This window comes from Ambystoma mexicanum, chromosome 3q (assembly GCF_040938575.1).
Source record: "Ambystoma mexicanum isolate Mex_15411 chromosome 3q, UKY_AmexF1_1, whole genome shotgun sequence".
In the NCBI taxonomy this organism is placed as follows: Eukaryota; Metazoa; Chordata; class Amphibia; order Caudata; family Ambystomatidae; genus Ambystoma; species Ambystoma mexicanum.
In genome coordinates, this window is record NC_090926.1 from 648,509,789 (window position 1) to 648,534,260 (window position 24,472).

The 24,472-nt window shown below is 44.4% G+C and overlaps 1 protein-coding gene across 1 annotated transcript in view; it reads right to left on the reverse strand.

Annotated features, from left to right (window-relative positions):
* B3GNTL1 (UDP-GlcNAc:betaGal beta-1,3-N-acetylglucosaminyltransferase like 1) overlaps positions 1-24,472 on the reverse strand; it is a 2,124,914-nt gene that overhangs the window by 122,094 nt on the left and 1,978,348 nt on the right. The window contains exon 11 of the mRNA XM_069654544.1: positions 15,109-15,183. Coding sequence (XP_069510645.1) covers positions 15,109-15,183 — 75 coding nt within the window. The remainder of the gene's footprint in view (positions 1-15,108; positions 15,184-24,472) is intronic.

Here is a 24,472-nt window from a genome sequence, read left to right on the forward strand (position 1 = left end):
TGAGGCGAATCCCATATTAAATTGTGTAGTGTACAAGAGGGGAGAGGACCGTGCTATGAAACTCGGCGTGGATATAATATTCCGCAAATGATAGATACATAACCCTAACATGCGCATAGAAGGAAACGCCATTTTGTAATTATGGCAGATGCATAGTCGGACAGGGTTGCGCGGCACAGCTCTCAGCTCCACGGAAGGACTCGACTAGGCGCAGATAATTAAGACGGGATGAGCTTGCATAACCAGTTCTCATAGAAGTGGCCTCTTGTCCCTCCATTGTTGCAAATACTCATTATGACTGGTAGGAATGTGCCCAGCAAGGCTGTGAGACAACACCAGGCTCCTCGCAGTGCCCATTCATCACAGCCATGCTGCCAGCTGACCTCTAACCCACGCCCAGCCTACCCAGAGCCATGGCCCACAGCACTGATCTGATCCCCACACGTCTGCATTCTAAGATAGTGAATGACCGCAGCCCCAAATTGTAAACCAACTGGCCATAAAAGATCCAAGCATGTGCAACTGCTTCACCTCGTCGCATAAATACATCCTTTGTAACACGATGTACAGGGAGGGATAACTTATAGATCAAAATGAGGGTGGAAACCTTGGGTGCGAGAGGAGTGGTAATCAACCAAGCACAGAATGTGTGGGTCAGTATAACTGTATTTCTTCCTCCCTTCCCCCAGGCACCAGCAGTGGTATATTTAGACCTTCTGCTGCCCTAGGCCCAACAAAGTGCATGCACCCCCCTTACTATGCCCATCACCAGACGTCCCCCCATTTAACCCCTGCTTTTTAAATCTGCTTTTTAAAATCTGCCGCACAGAAATATGCATTAATGCCACCCTAGCTTCTCTGTTAAGTCATGCGGGCAAACTCCTTTGTACACCCTCCCAATATCCCAATGCACGATTTGCCCTATGTTGGTGATTTGTTTAAAGCAGTGCACTCTCTACATGCACGCATTTCGCGCATGATTCCGTTATTTACTTGATTGTGTAATCCGAATGCTAAATACACATTTTGTACGTTTAAATACACTATCGGAAGCTTACAAACACGCACTGATACACACGTCTTCTAGCACACATCTCTACAGTCTATTATACACAGAACTACATACTGTTGAAGGCTCGTGGTAATGCACACGGTAATGCACACAAACACTAACCTATAAATGCCAATAGGGAGGTAAGTGTGTATTGCTAGATCTTAGTGGCACAGGCTCTCAAAGAAAAGCATATTCCCCTAACCCGAACTAGAAACATGAAATTACCAGGCAGAAATCTTGCATGCACACAGGCCGGGACCCATGACAGGGTATGAAAAACATCAGGGCCATTGTGCACACCCACACACATACTCAATGAAAAAGACTTAAAGAAACACATACATCAATCCGATGGGTCGTACTTCTGCTTTCGGGCAGCCTTTTTGCGCAAATGTGACTTTGGTGTGAGTCTGCTAAGCCTCCATTCCACTACAAATGGCCTACTCCGATGGCTCTGTGCATTTATTGCCAAACGACTTTGACGCTATGATGGTAGAGCTCAGCCTTTTCTAAGCCACTGTAGCCAGAGAAAGAATAACTCCCTGGAGAGCCAGAGCTGCTCTCTTAGACTAGCTGAGAAATGCTGTAATACTACTATCAGACGTTATATTGCGCTTTAGGTCGTATTGCTCTTGCGTCTAAGCACTGTAGTAATAGCTCTTAACTTAATGGTACTTCGTTCCTAGACCGCAGAATGATGAAGGGCGTAATCAGCCAAGCTGTGATTTGAACCTGGTTAGTGGGCAACGTGTGACCTGGCAGATATCAACTCAGCGAAGGGGCAACGGTTAAAAGGGCACAAATATGTGTATGTGTACACCAGCACAGACTAGGGATACTTTGTATGACAGGCCGGGACTGATAGAACTTTCTCTGTCCTTCTGTCTTCTGTGTTAGGACATGCCCAGGTAAAATCACAGATCCTTTGATGATCCAATAGGTCATTTCTTTCCTCAGACCTATAACTGGAAGGAATAAGCTTTTTTTTTACCTTTTGATACATCTTACAACACATGACGGGTTTTCGAGCACCATTTTCGTTTGAGTAAACCTATTGTTTTGGGTTTGACTGCCCTACCCTTTCCTCTTTCGCATCATACTGACAACATGCAATTAGGCAAGCCCCCTCAGCTCCTCCCCTGGTGGCCATCTTCAGATTTTTTACTGCACGTTAGGTTTTGGGAGTCCTAGAAATTCTAAGTTTTTGTCTATTTAAAAAAAGGTTTTCGATCTTCTGGGTTCGTTCCGCTTCGCTCCTCGCCGACGGCAGTGAATTACGGGCCATCCCATTGACAAGGCTCGTTCTTGAAGATGGTCGCACACAAAAAGAAGGGCAGAGAAAATTGCTTACAGGGTGCAGGAGGCCATTTCTCTACCCTGAATAAGCCAAACTGTGCGTTGCGCAGAGGAATTGCAAGATGAATTGTTACTGTGCTGGAGTTGACATGGAGGGCAAACTGCTTGCATATAGATTGAAGACCAAGAATCAGGAACATTGATTTGTGGCCTTTGCTCGCCAAAGGGACCCCTGCTAACACACCCTTATAATACCAATGATGAATTTAAACTGTTTTCTCCTTCTTGGTATTGTCCATCATATGTAGCATAATTTCTCTCCTGGGTGGCATGAACTTACCCAGGCTTACAGATGAAGACCAGAACCCCCTTAACAGCGAAAATGGGAATGACCTACTGTCACAGATGCCCTTATTAACTTCTGGGAGTCTCCAGAACGTTTCAAGGATTTTACTGAAAACGAGCAAAAAGTACCCGTACTCCAGACGGGTTCTGTGGATAGACATGATAACACTCTCATCAACTGTTGAAAATCAATGATCCTGTAGGTCGCTGTTCCGAGTCGCTTATCGCTTGATGTGCTTTGCACTCTGAAGTAACCTGCACTGGAAATGGGCATGTGTGGATAGCTGACATACCCCAGAGCAGTCGTGGAGGGGAGGCAGGAGTTGGAGTGCTCCAGCAAACTGGGAAATTCTGCGCGCTCTCCCCACCTGTCGTCTCACCCTGGAGCGGGGCAGTGCGTTGTGGTGCAAACATTTCAGAAACGGTGCGTCCTAGGGCTTTGAAACGTGGTTTTCAAGTCCTTTGAGTTTTGTTCCACACGTCGAGATGCTTCCAATGAGCTTTGTCCCGTCCTTCTACGGCCACATTGATGTTTCGCTGATTTTAGGCAATCATCGCGTGTGAAAGGGCAGAAATCCTGAGACAGGGGTGAGGTATCCAAATGTCATGTAGCCAGTGATATCTGGAGGGTCCGAACAGGTAACTACGCCAAATTTGGTGCAGATCATAGAATGGTGTGAGATTGTATAAGGAACAAACTAACAGATTTTCTGCTTTATAAATATAGATAGATTGCAACAAAAGCTGTATCGACTGTTCTCTTCTGATGATATAGATTACTCAGTATATAGATACACAGATGGTTCAATAGAATACACTGGGTGTGAAAGGGGACTTGAGGGGTGGTGCTAGGGCCACCCCTCTCTTTCTTGTCTTCTTTGGCAACTTCTTCCCTAAACCAGGCATCAGTAACCCCCGGTTAGTGCTGCTAAATGGTAAGCCATACTGTTTAACTGCTGCCTTAGACTAAAGATGTTTCCCTGCACTATCCAGGGCTAGCTTTAAAGGGTGGTATATAGGTGCACTGTTAGGCTAATGCCCCACTCTTTTCCTACTACTCTCCTCCTCCCCTTACTCTCCTCCTTCCCAACTCTACCCAACTTCCCCTACCTATGTCTGTCTCTTCTGTTTCTTCAATGTCTCTCCTGTCTCCCCTATGTGGTAGACAATATCGGGCCCCTTGCCAAGGGTCCCCTCTGCATCAACCTCAGCTTGCAGCAAATAAGGACATTCGACACAGACTGATGGTAAACCAAGCTTCTTGTATTAGATAGCAAATGTATTAGATAGCAAATACACAGCATACAGAGTGGGCAGCTGATAAGCAGAAAAAAACAGCAGGACAGGTGTCCAGGCAGTCAGCACACAGAGCTATGAGGGGCCTTCCCTTATAGAATAGGTTATGTAGCATATCCTAAGCAGTCAGGAATATATTTCGTATATAGCAGTCTCACAATGGGGGTGTTACTTGGCATGACATGGAAGACATTTGGAAATAACTGTCCTTACTTGTGACCTTGTGACGAAGCTGTGCGGGTACATTGTGTTGGAACATGGATAAGCGGCATTCGCAGAGACACTATTGTTATCTGCCATATATGGTGCTTACGCTTACTTGTAGAGAGCAAATGGAAAAGAAGGTCTGATGTGTCCCTTTGCCTTACTATAGGGTGTCTAATCTGCACCAGGCAGGGTTTGGGCATGTCAGAGGAGCTGAGTGCAGAGGGGGGCAGAGAGAGGATCTGAGGCCTACATGTACGAGAGAGAGAAAGAAAGAAAGAGAGAGAGCCTACTGTATGATATATGGCATTTATAACGCACCTATACATAAGTGTTTTAATGCGCTAAAGCATAGCATAGCATAACATAACATAACATAACATCCTGCCACATCACCTATGTCTCTTCACTTTGATCTGTCTCTCTCTCTCCAACTATTGCCTGCCTCCACACTTCAATGCACTATTTCCTGCCTGATCCTACAGCTCCCTCCTACTCCCTCATCCACACTGCTACTCCTCTCCTTCACACTACTACTCTCTATGAAGGTAATTACCTTTCATCTTCTCACTAATACCACTCTCCCACTTCGCACTAATGCTACTTCCCCCTCCCGGAACTACTACTACTCTCCCTCTCTGCACTTTTCTTTCCCCAAGATCGGGGTCTGGTGATCTGCTCACCCTTCCACTACACCCACAATTTTCAACACCTCCCCACTTCTCTCCTACACTCTTCTTCTTGAATCCTACCACCGCACCCGCTCTTCAAGCCTCACTCCTTCCTAACACTCGCTCTTGCTAACTACTACTCTCGCTCCCCTACTGCTCTCTCCCACACTATTTTTAGGTCTCCTTCTCGCTCTACACAGCCCTGTCCCAACTCTGGCACTACACTGCACTACACATAACTGGTACCACTTTCTCACACAAACAGATCACCTATACTAAGCTCCGCCGCCAACACTCAGCTCCTCTATCCATCCTCTGCTTGGCCTCTGGGTCCACCTTCATCTCCTCCTGTGATCTCACCTGCACTGTTCCTCTCTTTTTGTCTTGTTTTACAATGTCCTGCTGGTGGGTCTGTGTCCGCCTCCCCCTTCCTTTGGCTGCAATGCTCGCCTGATTCTCTGCACCAATCTGTGTCCGTCTTTTCCCCAGGAGGTGTGTTACACAGGTGGGAGGCTTTAAAAACCCCTCCAACCCTGTCCCCCTTTTCCAGCACAGTTTTTTAAACAGACTCAGGTGTTGAAGAAGCCTGAAACACGACTGTCCATTTTTCTTGTGGCTCTCATAAGGTGTTGACGGGTTTTGGTGCCAATTTGATTTGGGGAGGATCTCTGAGTCTCTCCTGGCCCCTCGCAGTCTCTCCCCGCTCCCAGTTCGTTTTTTGCTGTCCCCAGCCCTCACTTGGGGTCTGTTTGGGGTTGCTAGGTCAGGTGTTTGATGTCTCATTTCTGTTAGTATTGAGATTCTCAGTTCGTTCTCTGGTGGTGTTTGAATTGATTTCACTCTCCTGTCCCCACTCCAGGCTTTCTTAGTTGTTGACTGTTTCATTATGGGAGATGGAGTCCTTCAATGAAAAAGAGGAAGACATTGCCAAAAAATACACTGGGAGCTTTTGGGAGAAAACAAGCAATACGAGTGGTGACATCGGTGTCATTTGAGTGGAGGTGATGGGCTCAGGGACTGGGCCGCCTCCAGCTCCCTCTTCCTGAATCTGAGACAGAGTTGGCTCAGGCTGTTGTCCTGGTGTGCCTCCTGTCCAAGTGGTCCCGTCTTCGCACCCTGTAAGGATCATGATTGTGACGCTGTCACAATATGCATTTTGAAACCCGGGAAGGCCCCTGGAACTCTTCCCTTTCCCGTTGTAAAATCACTCTCGTGTAGTGTACTGTGCAGTGTGGGAAACAGTGGCTTTGTCTGCATACAGTGTGTATTGTACTTGAATACACGTTGAGCAGGAAGCATTTGTGCCTAAGGTCTGACACATTTTTGGTGCCAAGCAGCTTCACAAGACATAAAGCAAAACAAAGCATTTAGCTGCATCACTTCTCCCGGCTGTGAAGCAGGTGTTGGCAACACTTTCGTAAAGCACCGAAAATGTCCATGGAAATGTTGCGGATATCTGCAATCTGCTCGAAAACCAGAAATGCGGGCAGACGTTAGGCAGTTTGTGTCAATGGATTGTCACGCTCTGCGCTAACGCCCCAGCACCCCCTGAGAACCAGGGCAGTACCATGCCATCAAGAACTGGCACAGTGAAGCATGGTGATTTCCATGATCATTGCACCCTACTCAGAATCAGGCCCCAAGTCTGGATCCTGAAAAGTTAAGGATGAATTTGGAAGAGTCATTGATTCGCTGTTGGATCTATATTAAAATTCAACAGCTTGGGTCAGGACAATTGGGGTTCTACTTGAGGCATTTACAGTTTATGAAGGCACCAAACAGGTGTCTCCCCTTTCGCGCCAACTCTTTGACCTTTCTTAAGAACCACTGGACTTAGCAGTAAGGGCTAGCCTGGACACCATAAGTATTAAAAGTTGGAGAAAGATAATTCACACTATTTTCGTTGATGTTATGCTGCTCATCCTTCTTGGCGCTCTACACAAAGATGATCTGAAGCAATAGGACCTGAAATGGCTTGGTTTGCAGTTGTTAACCTAGCCTTTATCATTAATCACAATCAGTCCTATCTGGTATTTCTGAATATTAATCTTGTTCTGCTGCTTGCCCAGCAGCATAGCATCAGATTTCAAAAATGTAAGTTGGCCGTGTGGGCAAAAATCAGTTCAATCAGAATGGGTGTACTCAGAAATATCTTTTCATCCCTTACAACCTTCTCCTGAGAATTGCCTTGAGTGTGCGTCTGAGCTTTGAAATACTTTGGAAGACTTTTTCCACTTCCAAGGCCCAAGACGCCTGTATCTATGGGGGGGCTTAAGCTCTGTGTATTTACAACATTATCTCGAGGCATACATCTTCGGTTCAGACTTTGTTTTGTGAGCCATTTGCCAAGTCACGTTATAGTGATGATAGTGATGATTCTCTCCTAAGGGAACCCTTTAATATTCCATGTGTACATTAAGTTAGAACATCATAAGTTGTAAAATGATAGTACAGGAAATATTATATTGGCATAAAGAATACACACTGTCATAGAGGTAGCACACCCCGGCCCTTATTCACAGAATATGTAATAATTCATGAATGTGAACACCACAGGGAGGAATGACTCTTAATTAAGAACAAGCCATAACTATTTGAACTTGCAACATGGAAAGTACGTGTAGAAGTACTGCAAGTTTTTTTCTCAGATTTCCAGTGGGATTCTTGATCCATTGTGCACTGCTATTTGGCTTAACTCTGATAACATTTTCAACAATCATAGCAACAGCTTGCCACTCTAGCAAAATTCCATATGCAGCCATCTTACACCATCATAGCAGACGCAACTCCTTCTATATTCAAAGTGCTTCTTAACATGGAGGCCCTCTTTGGAACATTATGTGGAAGTTATATTTAAACTGTATCACCCATTCTCAGTTTATGTTCCCTGACGTGTCTATGTCTGGCACAAGTATATGTCTGCTGCCATATATGTCTACACCCCCTTTCCTCCTTATCCCTCGAATGTGGGTTTTTGGTATCTCTTAGCTTTCTGCCCCCATAACTTTAAAAGGGCTCTTCGCAAAAGTGGGATATGGTCAAACCCTGCATGATTGCAACAAGTTCTAGATGCCTTCTAGCAATGGAAACCCACATTCACCAAGAGTTTATGTTCTGTTTCACTACTCTGTTGAAACTTTCCACAAAGCCATTGGCTTGTGGGTGGTAATGGAATTTTCTATGCCACTGGATTTGAGAATCCTGTTCTACTCATTAGACACCGGTCATCAGTTATAAGGGTGCATGGCATTCCTTTTTTGCAAAATTCTTACCTAGGGAAATGTTCTTCTCTCTTGGTCATAACTTCTTGGATACATTTGAGATCAGATCAATGACTGCCGTGATCTACTACCACCACAGTAGTGTGTTGAACAGGTCTAGGCCCACCAAGCAGAGTTACAAGATGCAAAGGAATAGGACATGCTATTAATACAATTTCTGGAGTCTTTACACATTCTAATATATTTATGGGCAGCTCCGTCCACACCCAGCCACCAAAAATGTTATTTTCTAGAAGTCTGCTGGGACGACCTCAGTGGGCATTTTTCATGATTCTTAAGTTGGCTCTCTCTGGGGGCATACTTTTTTCTCCTTTAATAAGGAGGCATCCGCAACAGCAAGTGCCCCAATTATTTGGGGATACGGTTGTTACATTGTGTCCACATACTTTATTTTCGGCCTCACATTATTTACAGGCTCCTTTACACCCTTTAATGCCTGGTATTATTGCTCAAATTCCATTGACTCGTCTTCCGATATGGCATTTTCTTCAATCATACACATATCTGGCATGCAATTTTCTTCCAGCTAATTTTCTTCATTTACCCTCTACTGGAAGTCTGGATAGGCATTCATTCACACAGTTACCAGGGCCTGGTTTATAACCCGTCTCTTAGCTGAATAATACTAAATGTGAAGCGGTGCATGCAAAGCTTGGTGACACTTTGCTAGACTGCCTACTTCAAGGACTTTAGGGGTTTGTGATGCATTTTTAGTTTAAAGTGGCTAATCACAGAATCAGTGTAAAAACGGATGCTATCCAAGCACTTGCCAGTACCTCGTTCTCAATCACCAAGCAATGTTTTTCATCTTTGGTGAGGGAGGGTGAGGCAAGGCCTTTCATAAGTCTAGAATGTTAGTGTCCTGGATCATCATAGCTCTGGTTCCCTTCCCACTGCCATCCAACGTGAGTGCGGATTTCCTCTTAATGTCAAATACCTGTATTGGGTTGAATAGTGTCAACAAACACATTGGGTTTGCCTTCTCAAACGCCTGTGCAGAGTTATTCTCATGCAAAAGTCCAATCTTCCTTATAAAGCCAAATAAAAAGCTATTTTTCAGTAGTGAAGTCAGGTAGGAACGTGGTTTAATATTCACACAGTACAACTAAATTTTTTTGGGGAAATAGATGCTGGGGACAATCTCGTAGCTTCTGCTAAGCTTTCTTTGGGCCTTTTCCCTCCACTCGTATTCTATCTCAATTTGATAAAAACGTGCATATGTATCCTTTCAAGCTGCAGCCATGCTGACTTAGACATCTACTCACTTGTTCTAGATCGTGTGCATGTTCCAACAAACCTCTGGTATAGCGTAGGATATCATCATGAAAGAAAATGTGACTGGAGGCATCCTTAAATAGTTTTGCCATGAGCCTTTGAAACTCTGATGCTGTGGTAGTTATTCTGAAGGCAATCCTAATGAATTGATAGAGGCTGAATGGTGTGATGGATGCTGTTCATCATCTTTCGAGAACCCTATTCAGTGGCGCACACTGTAAACTTATAATTTGGAGAACACTGTTGCCGCTCCAATTTTGTACAACGTTTCTCCTATGTTGGACTTTGAGTGGCAATCCACCACAATATTAGAGTTGTGACTTCTCAGTCTACGCAAAGGAGTCAAGCTATGATTAGGTTTGGAGGCCAGTGCAAATGGGGCGTGCCGTTTGAGGATTCTGCTTCTTCTATCACTTCGCTCAGCACAGTCTCTTCATCTTCAACTACCAGTACTTGTTCTATTGCTCTGGGCTTTAAAACCATCCCAAAACCATCTTGTGCCTGCAGTTTATTATAGGAGGGTCTTTCCTTTGCACATGATTGTGTGTAGTTTCCATTGAACCACCAACCTCAGTACGATTATATGCAAAGACCCACAGTTGTCTTTTAGCGCTACTTGTCCGCCAGGTATGATCATTTTGCATGTGGGCCTTTTTACCGACATATCTTTTTCTTGCTCATCATTCCCCACTAATGGGCTGCTTTCCACCTTCTCTGTGATCAGGGTGGCTTCATTATCTTTTGCTGTTCTCCCTCTCCTGTTTGATTGCCCTAATTTGTTTGATTCGCAATTCTTTGCAAAGTGATCGGTGATGTCACATTCTTTGCAAGGTTTCCCACGTCCAATGCAATCCGTTGCTGAATGATTGGGGTCACCACATCACAAACAGTGCCTATTCCTGTTCTTCCCATGTTTCTGCTGCAGTTTGTATCGCCTTTTCTTTGGGAAGAACACCACCCTAGACAGCAATCAATGTGTTTGGCCAGTGTTATGGCTTCAACAAGTGTTGCCTCTAATATTTACCAATAATCTTTCCCTTTACAGTTCATTATTGGTGTGATCCATGAATTGGTCTCTCAGTACTTCTTCCAGAAATTGACCTATTGTCCTCAGGCCTGTAACAGGGTTATCAACACATTCACCTGGGACTTTATTTCTGGGTTACAAATTGTGTCTGTTCATTATTACTGCTTAGTTTGGTAGAAAGTGCCCATCCAGCCTTTCCACATTTTTTGTATAATCATTGGGTTCTTTGCCTTTTTTCTTGAGTACAGAAGAAAGCCGCTGTCAAATGTGTTGCCCTTCTGAACCAAGACAGTGCACCGGGACAGTGCATAAATGCAGCCTGTTTCCTTCCTTGCTAATTGATATCTTACACTGTCAGTTGCCTCGTGTTAAAGGCTAAACAATGTTTTCAATCTCTTCTATTGTATTAATGTAGTCGCTGGCCTCTGTAGGAACTTCATGGTGGTGGATCAGGTTGCAGGATGTGGATACGCATGATGCTATGGGACGAAACACTACGGTGTGCAACTACTTTCATAGGCTCCGAGTAGTTTGTTTGGTGAAACCAAGAGATAGCGTACTATAGGAATTTAGTTTTCTGCATGGCTATATTCCCTTTTCAATTTTACTTGTAACGTGGTATGGGTAAGGGTGATCTTTGCTCTTTCTTGAAAGTGTTTCTATTTTTTGTTTTGCTTGTACTTGCTTTCTATCCACACTGTGTGGTAGGGCTGCCAGTCGTGGCTCTCCTCACGGTGCTGTGGATAGGGAGTACATAGGTCTATGTTGTGCATGCTTATTCAGATGGCTTGGCAACCGTAAATACATGGTCTAGATGTGGTGTAGAGCAATGAGAACCTTTGGAGTGGTCTTTGTCTTGACATCACCATTACTTTGTGTCAATTTGAGACATGACCCTGTGCCTTGCTTCAGTCCGTCTTCTCTCCCTACTCTGTAGTACAGCTGCTGGATGCAGCTCGCCCTGTGGTGAGATGGACAGACATTGCCCAGGCGTTCCTTGCCGGGTTGCTTAGCAACTGTACACATGAAGATGTGTGGACAGGATGATGTAGTAGAGCCTTCTTCTAACCATCAATGAATGGGGCTGTGGTGCGAGTGTGCCTGGGCACTTGAACATCTGATTAAAAGATGTAGTGGTAAGCTGCACTCCATTACCTACGTCAATACACAATATTCTAGCTATTACATTTCCTCTGTAGTATTTTGGCCGAACTGAGAGTTTATTTGGTATCACTGCACGTGCAATGTGTCAGTGAGGAGGGGAGTTCTACAGGCTGATGTAGGACTCTCAAGGAGCGCACAGGAGAAAGGATGCTCATCACCAAATGTAGTGATGATTCTCTCCCCCAGTAGTTGTAGAAAGAGGTCTATTGTCTTCTTTTCCAACAGGTCCACACAGCCTTTCTTGGCCACTTTCCCAATGTCTGTGGATCTTCAAAGCGTAATAGCGGTCACAATATTATGCTGCAATAAGTTGCCACAAGGCATGTCTACAAAGGTGACATTGGTAAAGCGAATTAGCATTATCATGGAAATAAAAGGTATCATTAGAAAAACGTGTGGAAGGGGATTATCAGTCTTTGTTTGAGAGTGGCTGGTAAGGAGGGAGGTCCCTTTGCTTGAGACTGTCAGGACTGCAAGGGGTACTCTCTAAAGGAATGTAAAATCATTAGGTAATAACCCAGCCTTCCACAACCATAGTATCATCTGAAATACTGATCAGATGAGATGGAATGAAAACCCATTTATGTGGTACTCCTGGTCAACGGTGGGCCCTTGTGGTTTTAGGTTTGGACAGATATTAGCAGACTGTAGCCGCTGCTTTTTCTGGCCCCTGTGTGGGGCTAGGGTGCACATTCCTTACCCTGGGCTGAGGCAGGTCCCCCCCCCCAAACGTCAGACCACCTGGACAGGAATCAGTGCTACGCAACCTTCTACAAAGGTGTTCAGACAGGAGATGGGCGACACCCTGAATTCTTACCTCATTCTGTACAATGCAACAGGCACCAAGCTGGATCTTTTAAGGGATCCGAGCGGGGAACCCCTTTTTATTTTAGGCAAAAACACAAAAAGTATATAAACATCACTAACTATAAACATCATATAATGCTTCTATTCTTTCTTCCCCTGCCATGATCTTCCTCAGAGGGATCTGCCCGGTCAGTCTACCCTACCTGAAAGGGGTCAAAGGTAGAAAGAACCATAGGGTGAAACAGATGGACCAGACCCCTACTCTTTACCTGGCACCACTCACTGTGCAGGAGGGCCACGAGATGGCCACATTCACGAGGGTACTTACTTATAGTCATCCTTATCTAATCCCTACATTTATCTAAAATCATAAGCAACTCTTTATTCATCAATAATTATAAATATAAACATACACACAAGAATAAATACCTTAAATACATATAACACTTACTGAACTTCATACTACAATATACACATTTAACGTTACACACCCAATGTACCATAGTCAGTGACAACCTAAGCTCAGGACATTACATTTTATTTATGAATGTTATAGGTATGGAGGGTATCAGGTAATAATATCCCCATATATATAGTCGCCATAAATAATATCGCTGGAAAAATGTCGTGGAGATATTATTTGGGTGACTTTATATATGGGGACTGGGGCAAAAAAAAATTACAAAAACAAAAATAAAAAAATCAAGAACAAAAAATAAAGTTTGGGGTTGCGGGGGTGTCCCCTGCATGTTCCATGCAATAATGTCGCCACGACATTATTGCATGGAACCGTATGGAGCCAAGGACATACCCTTCTTGCTGGCTCCCACCGTATGGCCTGTGCTCGACACTGTTCTGTCCTGGCGGTGCCTCATCCACCACGTGAGGCATAACTAACTCACCACAAGAAGCCCTCTCTACACAAGTCCTATTGGTATCAGTTAATATTATCCCCATATATATGGTCGCCGTAAATATCATCGCCAGGAAAACGTCGCGCCGATATTATATGGGTGACCATATATATGGGGACAGGGGCAAAAAAAAAAAAGAACAAAAAAAAATTTGGGGGTTGCGGGGGTGTTCCATGCAATAATGTCGCCACAAAAAACGGCCATTTTTCTGTGATATTTTTTGCATGGCGAGATTTTTGTGGCGACATTATTACATGGAACCGTCCTATGATGATCCCGTACGATGCGTGGGGCCACGGTGTTCACCGCTGCCATCCCTAGCACATATTCATTACTTTGGGGTCGCTGATAATATTGCCACTCTGGCCCTCACCTAATTGTCCATTTATTGGTGGCCTACATCCAATGGTGGGACTACCAGCTTCACCGCTATGTCCCGAGCACCAGGATCTTCCTTGGTGGTCCCGTCCAACAGATTCTGCCGTCAACGACAGTGCAGCATATTTTCTTTATGATGGCAGCATCCCGGTTGCTATGCGGATACCGCCTTTGCTGCTGCACACCGGCGTCAATGTAGGACGCCGGTTTGGGGCACGGCAGCGCGCTTGGGCTGGACGGCACTGCTCTCCTCCTCAGAGCACTGCACAAACACGGTGAGTGGTCTTTACTGTTGGGTTCCCCAAGTCTGGCCCCTGGGCCTGAAAGCTCCAAGTGAGTGGCCAGTCTGCTCCAGGCATGCAGTCCGGCACTCAGTAGGTGCCGGGCTGCTACTGGTATATGTGGCCCAGTTCATGAAAGTTGTTAAGCCCCAGGAGGCTGCTCGAGGCCATGGCTCCCATGAAGCTAATGACATCCCCTTAGGAAAGATTAATGCTGGTGGTCGAGTCCTATCCAAGTGACAGAAAGATTTCAAAATGCCATGCAGAAGACCAACGGCACGGTATGGAATCGAGAGAGAGTGATGATATGCGAGAAAAAGGAACATAGAAAAGGTGATGGTAGAAAGGAGAGGGAACAAGAAAAGAATGACCAACCAGCAGATAACAGATGCTCAATGCCTGAATGTGTCACAAGGAAACAGTTTACTGGTGGAAGAGAGAAAGAGGGAAAATACATAACAGGTCGAGCACGAAATAGAAGTGTACAAGACCAATGCACTTGAGAGATTATGTTAGATTATGTTAGATAAAGAAAGAGAGGATGCAAAATAGAAACGAAAAGGTTGAGGCGTCTATGACAGGAGGGTTATAGAAAGCGCGGGAAAGGAGATTGAAGGAATCGGAGAAGAGTGCAGTGTAGAATGCAGATTGAAACTTAGTATGTGTACGCCCAGTCATTACGTGTTCTTGAATATTACTTGTTTAATGTAGAGATTGTTTGTATGTTGCACTGGACCCGAGAGGACTCCAATCTCCCCAACACCTCCCACCCCCTGACCTGCCACCAATAGGGTGTGCAGTTAAAGACCAAAATTGATCTGGGTGGTGAGGCCTCACTCCACATCTGACCTGTTAAGGGGAAATTGAGCCATTTTGAGGGTGGCTGCAGTCAAAGACTTCACAGCCTTTATGGGCAGCCACTCTGTGGGTAGCCTCATGCCCCTTCCCCAAAAGGTTATGAGCCACTTCCACACCACCACTGAGTAGCGTGTTAGACCTGCATGCTGTCATGGTACACAGGGCAACAAAACAACTGTATTCTAAAACCCAACCCACTGTGGAGACCTGTTGTGGGCGCAGGTTATATTTTCTCATCAAGATCAAGACCTACTTACCAATTTGACGCAGATAATAAAGGGGGGTTTTGCCTCTTTGTAATGTTGTACAGGAATCTTTGGTTTTGGGCGTTCCTGCATAAAACAAATGAAACTTGAAACAAACAACCACATATAAAATATTAATATAAAAAAGAAAACAAATATTAAGGTTGAAATCACATACGATTTGGTCACTAAATATCCCTTAGTAACATGGCAATAAAAGGTACCAACTTTTTAAATAAACAAACATTGAGAAAGTAAATAGGTCTGACATTTCTATGCACAAATACACCCTCGCACAAGCAGGTACATCATATGCTAATATGCTGCAATCGTGTATGCATTTACGACCTCATATGACAGATAGAGACAGTCTCATGTGTCCAGGCAATTTCAGGTGCCGCTTCACATGTCCAACTATGACTATCTTATGCCGCAGTGCTTTAAGTGGGGTAAGAAATTGAGGGGGGGCCCTCGTTTGGGGGCGTGACTTTCATTGTGGGCGTGGCCTAAAAGTGCACAAATCATAGTAAGGTGCGCAAACAAATATATAAATGTATGTGAGCATTTATATGTTTGTATGCGTACTACTATGGTGTGTGTACTTTTCAAGCCATATTTTATAAACATAGCAATGTTACATATTTCTATGTTTATAAAAGGTGGTTTGAAAAGTGCACAAACCATAGTAAGTTATGCACACTTGTGTGCTTACCTTACTATGGTTTGTGTACGTTTCAAGCCACCTTTTATAAACATAGATATTTGTAACATGTTTCTATGTTTCTAAAAGATGGCTTGACACGTAAACAATTCAAGGCATGACGGACAAAACAAACCGCAAGGTGGCTTTGTCCGTCGACAAAGCTTTATAAAAGATGCCTTGAATTGTGCACGTTTCAAGCCGTCTTTTATAAACATAGAAATATTTCTACCTTTATAAAAGATGGCTTGAAACGTACACAGTTCAAGGCATCTTTTATAAAGCTTTGCCGACGGAGAAAGGCACCTCGGGCTCTGTGATCTATCTGCTATCAGTGAGCCCGAGGTGTCTTTCACCCTCTGCGAACCCGCGGGCTCCATGATTTAATCTGCATATTAGATCACGGAGCCCGCGGGGGTCAGTGACCTGGGGAGGGAAAACAAAGGGACAGTAACTTCCTCTGATGACCCTGATGAGGGGTCATCAGAGGGAGTTACACTAACTGACAGAAGTGCTGCAAGCCTCAGCGTCGCTGTGGCTGGCTGGCACTTCTGTCAGCTTGGCCAACATAATGACGGGTGCATCTCCCGTCGCGGCTGCGGCCGCGGCGGGATAATGCATCCCGCAATGTTGTGTGGGACGGGGGGCCCCGGCTGGGCCCCGGCTCAGCCCCACTTTCTGGAGACTGCCGGGGCCGGGCCCCGGCAGGCCCCGGCCCACTTAAAGCACGCCTGCATACTGTACACCCACACGTGGGCAGGCAGAGTCTCACAAGCCCAAGTACTTCTTTAAATGTCCATGCAACCATGATATGCCGGGTTCTGCCCCATAAACTAGGCAAAGCCATCGTATGCACAGGTACAACCTCATACACATCGGTACAATGGTCCTATATAGCCAGGTACAGCCGCACAAGCAAAGACAGTAGTATCATATAACAGTTACAGCTTTTTTTTGTGTTTCATCGTGATTAACGATTTTTACAAACTTGGTGCAGATTTGTGTCAGTTTATCCTTCCCATGTAGGTTTTCATCTATTGCCTTTCCATCCAGGTCCAGGTCATGCGAAAATGTTGCTGTCGCTATTGTAAAAGATGTAGAGTCCCTGCTCATCATTTGGTTCCACCAGACTTCGTCGGTTGTTGTTCGATGTTTTAGTCTGTGGGATCGAAGGTAAGCGGTTCTCAAATTTTCTGTTCCTGGACAAAGCAGAAGGAGATGATGCACTGTCTCAGTGCTTTGTGTCGCTGAACAGCAGCAACAGATGTTGTTTTCGGATTGCTTTCGGAAGTATAAGACTTCATTTGTCTTTAGGACGTTCAGATGTGCCCTTAAAAAGATTGTTCGTAGGTGTTTATTCAGAGATTTCTTTAGGTAGGTTCTCACCTCGCCTATTTTTTGGGTGTTAAATACCAGATGTGACGAGGATATGTATTCACTTGCCTTGTCTAGTGTATCAATCCAATCTTTGGTTTTCAGTCTGTCTTTGATCTTGTCCGGAATTCTTTCAATGTCCCACTCAGAGCATCCGATTTTTTCCTGCCAGTTCGAGTTGGTTTTATACCAAGACATCAGCATCTGAGTCTTTTTGCTTGTCATTTCTCTATATAGAATGTCCAGGATTCGCAGCCGAGGCGTTCTCAGGATTTTCCCCAAAAACAAAAGACTGTTTCTTTTGATCACATATTTCATCGATGATAAACTTAGCTCACGTCTGATTACTGCTATTGGTTTGGAATTTGGCAGCTTCAGTATTTTGCACCAGAACAAGCCCTCAAGTTTGTCCCATAGTGTAGCTGGAAGTTGTAACATCGCCTCAGCTCTATATGTTATGGCTGGCGTGACTTTTGTTTTGAAAAAGTTTATCACCGGAAGTAACGAGAATTTGCCATACTTTCTATCCAGGGTAAGGGCTTGGGCAGCGAGAGTTTTTGTCCGTGCAAAAAGATGTTCCTGCATTGAGATCTCTATTTTAGTGCGGCAGATTTTGACCCCCAGGTATGTGAAACTTTCTACTGTTTCCAATTTTTCAGAGTATATGAACCAGTGATGTTATTTTGATGAAGTTTTTGACTTTTCGATGATCATAATCTTCGTTTTATTTGTGTTAACAGCCAAATCGTTCTTTTTTAGATAGGCTGAAAGGCTATCTAGTTGGCACTGCAGACCGATGGCAGTTTGGTCCAACAGGATTATGTCGTCGGCAAAGAGGAGTCTTGTGACCTTAGATTCTCCAACTGTGGGAGGAAAAGAACGAGTATCATTTTCCGAATTCACAATATCAGCCATGTAGGTTTTAAACAATGCAGGGGCCAACGGGCAACCCTGCTTGACTCCTCTTGCTGTCTTTATTGATTTTGATAATTGGCCAGTGTTTAGTCGAACTTGCACCGAAGTTTCGCTATGTAAGGCTATAATTGGTGCTATAATGGAAGAGGGGCATTTTGATCTCTCTAGTTTCTTCCACAGTCTTTTTCTATTTACCCGGTCAAAAGCTTGCACCAGGTCTATGGAAGCTATGAATGTTGGTGGCTTCCCTTCCCAGGTTTTTGCCTTTAAGATGCTAATCATCATGATGTTAATAGATGTTCCCATACTCTTTTCGAATCCAGTTTGGAACGGATCAGCTGTTTTGGCTTTTTTCTGCCATTCTTGCAAATCGTCTATAAATTAGTGATCCAAATAGCTTCCCTATAAAATCCAGGAGGGCTTTAGGCCTATAGTTTTTTGGTTCGCTCTTCCTGCCATTTTTTAATATTGGTACTATATTGGCCATTTTCCAGGATTCCGAGATAGATCTTGTTTCAAGACATCTATTGAATATCTCCAGTATTAGATCTGTCCAGATTTCAGGGTCTTGTTTTAGTTGAATATTTGAGAATCCGACTGGCTCTGGGGCTCTTGAGTTTTTTAGGCTTTTTTTATCTTTTTCAAAATTGTTGATTTGTTGAAGGCAATTGATCAGGCACACTCAACATTTTTTGTGACTTCGCCTTCTCCTGTGGTTTTAAATAAATTGCTGAAGTGTTCTACCCATTTCTCCTCGCTGACACTGTTTGAGATAACCGTGTCTATTGGCGCTGTTGATTCTTTGACTAAGGACCAAAAATCTTTTGAAGATCTTCCACAGACTGCTCTCAACATAGTCTCGGCGTCATGTTGGTATAGCTTCCTTCGGTGGTTTTTCAACCACGATTTATAGCCTTTTAGTTGTTCAGATGCAAGGATTATGTTTTCCCTAGTTGTTTTCTTTAGCACGTCTTGCGGCTTTCTTTTGCAACGCTTTCCTGGCCCTAAGTTCCTCATCGAATTTATGAAGATGGGTGTTTAGTCGACCTTTGTTCAGTGGCTTTACTTGCAGGTAGGGGACTAAGAGTGGACGGTAGTCCAGAAATATTTGTCTTTGTTCTTCAGCTTCCAGATCCATCTTTTGGGTGTAAACCGTCGTGATGGAAGAGATGGCTTCTTTCGTCAATCTTAGTCGGTTCCCTTGGGTATTTATTTCCAGTTGATGTTGCATTTCTATTGGCGTCTCTTTGAAAGAGCACTAAGGTTGCTGTGAGCAAATTGTGGTCGCTTCTGGTGGTTTTTATTACCTCGAATGACCCCATTACGGAATATAATTCCTTCGAGGCAAAGATGTAGTCAATGGTGCTTTTGTATCCCGGTATGTCCCATGTAGCCGCAGGTGGGGTAGCTGTGTCCAGAAAGTTCAGGTTGTGCAGGTCGCGAGAGTCCATCAGTTTCATCCAGGCTCTACCTCTTTTCTTTGCTTGCAGGCTATGACTTGATTGCAAAGTGCTCACAGGATGTCTTCCTTCTAAACTTGGGCAGATGGTGTTTAAATCACCACAAATCAGTATGTGATTCACGCCGTAGTTCGTTGTTGCTTCGGTTAAGATTGTTTCAACCTTATTCATAAAGTCTTTGGTGGAAACCACCGCAGGGTTCCAGTAGATGTTGAGAAGAAGTATAAACTCACTTGATTCTCTCACAGACGACCTGCTGTATTTGTCCCATTCTAAGACAATGGCTTGTATAGAAGCTGACGACGCCAGGGTTCTATTTATTCGCAGACTCCCACTTATGCAGACTGCTGTTAGGAGGCCCGATGTCGGGCGACTCTTAAATCCTTTATGTGCTGGTGAGAGGCAAATCTCAAAGCCGTCTATGCTTGGAGGGAACTGAAGCCAAGTCTCCTGCAGACTTAGGATGTCAAATTGGACCTATGTTGATCTCTCCGGCCTGGGTGAGGTGAATGTGTCCTCGGGTATTCCACGAACCAACAGTAAGTTTTTGAGGAACCGTTTTCTCCACAGGTGGGTGTGTGTCAATACTCCTGGCCGCTTCAATTTGTTGCTATTTTCTCGAGTATCGAGCGAGTGCTGAAGGGATCCATGCCCAACTTTTTCTGTCTTTCTCACTGTCCTTTTGTTGTCCTTCCTGTCTTGTGTTGAGAGTCGTGAAGATATAGGAGACCTCCGTCCCCAAGTGCCGCACAGGGAGAATCACTTATTCACTCCCTGTGCAACCCTTGAGGCCACAGGTGGAGAAAATCCGGAGCCGGAACCGAAGTATTAGGAACCCCAAGGCAGCTGTGAAAAAAGGCAATGATTACATACCAAGCAGACAGGATACTACATGCATTAGCCAGAAGACAATCAGAGTCTTACCGGGGATCTGATGAAAGGGATGGTGAACCTGAACGGGAGGATGGTTCCGGGACTCACGTAGGCAAAGGACCCACCCTACGGGATAGGTCTGGATGGTTTTCGCCAGTCTCCACCTGGAGAGTGTCTGTACTGTAGAAGGGCCCCAGGTAATCAGATGGCAGCCACCAACTGGAAAGTGAGATTACCTGTGCAGAGGTGCAATCAGGGAGGCCCAAGAGAGGTCCGTTGCAGAAAAAGGTCTGAAGCCAGGAAGAGCCGTCCGAACCAAATGGAAGAACAAAAACGTGATCCAGAGGAAGTCCGTAGTTCAGTCCGAGGTCAGGAGCCGTAATGAGCAGAAGAGCCGATGTAGCAATAGCCCAGCGTGATCCACAAGGAGTCCAGAAAACAAAAGCCAGGTCCAAGGAAGCCAGGTAAGCAACATGGGTAAGTAAGCCAAACAGAGTTTCCAGGTAAACCAGCTGTGAAGCGTGGTGTACCGGCACTGCACTGCTTAAATACCGTCTACTTCCTGGTCACATGACACTAAACGGAGTCACGTGACCGCGAACCTGGGGCACGTGACCGTCTCCTCGAGTCACGTGATCGGGCCACAACGATACGAGCAAGTGTGTTACTGCTCGAGCGGTGGCCTAATCTCCATGGCAACTGCCAATGGAGAAACGGCCGCAACCGCGACTGTAGGGTGTATGGCGTTTGTCTTGCTAGCGCGCGAGCCAAACTGGGTTCCCTGCGTGAGCCCGGGGAGACAGGTAAATGGGAGGGACAGGTTACAAGACTGGGTGACGGGACATGGCCGGAGGAACGACCCGAAGGCATGACACTTCCGTTGGATCTATCGAGGTTGGAGGTTTTCTGTTCTCGACATTTTTGGTTTGCTGGTGGATTGGATCGGCTGGTTTTCTAGATCTATTTCCTTCCCTGTCTCTGGTCGTCTCTTCTCTTTCTGAGGATTGCTTTCTCTTCGGTTTTTCTTGTATCTGGTTTTTGCTGGTTGATGATGAATTTGTCTGGACTTTTCCCTGCTGGATCGTGCTCTCATTTAACGTCGTTCTCTCTATGTTCTTTGTGATAGAAAGGTCGACCCCTCTTTCTTTTGCAGTTGTTTCTCGGAGTGGGTATCCCCTCTTCTGGAGATCCCCAGCCATCGACAGCAGGAGATGCTTTACTGCACGAGATGTAATATGCAGAAAGATACTATCTGTACGTTGTTTATGAGCAAATGCAACTACCTCTATATCCGTGCTTCGGATACGATCGTCTTTCGTGGTTCTTTCAAACAATCTTAACATTTCTCTTCTTTTTAAAAGTGTTCTCTCTCTTGACTCTGGCTGCTTCTACAGTTTCAATGTTCTCGTTGATTTACTTCTATGGGTAAAAAGAGTTGACGTTCTTGTTTGGTTTGCAAATGAAGACGTGGTGGTGATTTTCTGCTGGTATCTATTAGTTTCACTGAATAGGTTAACTTCCAATCTATCACTTTTGATAGAAGGATGGTGTCTTTGGTCGTTGTGATAAATTGATTTTGTTTTGGGTTCCTTAGCATTTAGATGGATTTTTCTATTTTTCCTTTCACTGGTGGGCGTTCTTTCATTTGGCCTAGAATCCATAGTGTTTGAGTGGTTTGCTCTGTCTTTCCTTTCGTTGTTGACATTTCTTTCAATGGATTTAGAGCCCTTATCGTTTGAGTGATTTACTCTATGATTCCATTCTATGTTCGGAGCTCTTTCGTTTCGCCTCGAGACCGGAGAAGTACGATTTGGCTTGTGTCTTGAATTCAAAGAATTTCTGCCGTTGTGGGTCCTTTCTTTGGTCCAATGGCCTTTGTTTAATTTTTCGCCAGAAAGCCGCTGTAGGGTGCTTTTTGGCAGATGGGTCTGCCTCTTGCTGTTTCTTCATTGGTCTTTTGGTAGTTTGTTTGGGGCATTATTTTATGTTCCATACGATTTCGCTTCAAAGTTTCCGTTGTTGGTTCTTCGTCCCTGAAGGAAACCTTTCTCTTTTTTGGATTTGGATGCAGGATTTCTGATTCTGAATTCTCGATGGAATAAATGCTAATGTCCAGTAGATCCATCGAACTTTCCTCATGTTCATCGTCAAGCCCCACGCTTCTTTTAGGCTGTCTGTTTTCTAAATGTGGGCTTTTTTTCCCCAGGATTGTTATCCATTTTGTCATAGTTTCTTTTGGCTTTGTTAGAGTCTCCGTTTGCAGCCGAGATGGTTGTATTTTTGGATTTTTCGCTGCTAAAACTATTATTTGTTTTTTAAGAGGCATCTGTCCAGTGAATTTGTTTCCATTTGTCTCAGCTTCTGGCAATAGTTTAGAGTTTTTATTATTTCCTTTGCCGTTCCCCTTAAGGTTTGATTTGTTTTGACCTGTGTTATCCATTTTGGATAACTCTTTGTTTTTTGGATTACACTCAGTAGAATCTTCTTCGGGAGACTTTTCTTAACACCCGTTGGTTTGTTCGTTTTAGTTTTCTCGACAACCTTTTGAGAATTTCTCGGTTGGGAGTCACTCGGGTGCTCATTCTGCAGAGACATTTGTTGATTTGTTTCTTTAGTTACTTCGGAAATACTATGTCTAGAGGTTTGGGTACCTATGTTTAGGGATTTTTTTTTTTAAGTGAAAAACCTCTTGGCTTTGATTGTCCCGCAGAATACTAGGAGATTGTTGCTTGTCGGTCATTGTACCTTGGTCTCGTGTGTTCTCCTTCCAAGCTTCTGCGGCCATTATGTAGCCTTCAAGATGATTCAGTTTTGAACTTACGGAAGCTAGCAGCAATGTATGATCTTTTAAAGTTTCATTAAGGGATTTGTATAGCTTTCCGAAAGGCACCAAAGCTATTGTCACCGTGGACATTACGGCGAAAATGTCTACTTTTTTGCCCGGCGAGTTTTTTTCCGAAGATTTTGCAAAATCTATGTCGCCTTTTCCTTTTGATGGAGTTGATTGAAATTAATGGGATATGTCCACTGAATTGTTTTCCCTATGGTGTTGAAGTGTCAATTTCGGCCTGGAATTCTTCTCTTCTTGTTTAGAAACTGTGAGATAGTTTTTGTTCAGAGGGGCCTCTTTGAATTCTGCTCCCTTGTCACCCTTTTTGTGAGAGGGTGTGGAGTTTGATGTCAGGACTTGGGTAGACTGTCCCAAGTCTATCTTTTCTTTCTCCGGGAACTTATTTCTCATATTTTCAGTATAGGCGTCTGTTTCTGGTCTTGAGGGGCACCCCTCGCCCAATGGTTTAGTTGGCTGTACTTTAGGAAAGGAGCTTTCTTCATTTTAACTGGGAGTTTTGGGTTGGCCGAAGTGCCAGCGCGCTTGGCTGGCAAATGGAACATTTGCGAGGGTCTGCTGTGTTTCTGGTTGTGTAGTAAGTTTCTTGCGGGGGGACGGTGGTATCCCCGCTAGTACGTCAGCATCTGATAGTTCAAATTGACTTGTAGGTAAAGTTCTTGCCAATTTGTTAAAGAACTTGCCTAATGGGTTGTTTGTAATGGGCTGTATTGAGCCAGGTTTTCTATATTGAAGCTTTGTTGATGTTCGTTGGTTTGGTGTAGATGACGTCGTTGTAGTACATTTTTTCTGTCTGTTACTTTGAAAGCCTTGGGCTTCAAAAGGTTTGTTCAGTTTCAGAGCAATGATGTTCATCTCTGGGTTTGACCCACAGAGAATGAGATTTTGAATAATGTTCATCTCGCTGGTTGTCTCATTCAAGTTTGGCTCTTCTGAGCACTTATCCGATGCTGGATCCATCCAGTCTTTTGTCCAGTTGTGTTCTCTTAATATATTGAGGTCACCTGTTTCCAAATCATCCAAGTCACCTGAATTGGTTATAGTTGAATGAAGAAAGTTATTTGGCCTTGGATCTGATACATTTTGGTGTGGGCTGGGTAAATCAGCCCTTGCTATTAATGAGTGAGTCTCAGTTTCTATAATTGGGTGTGTTCTGTGTCGACAAAAATCCATTTTTGTTTCCTCTTGTTCATTAAGAATATTTTG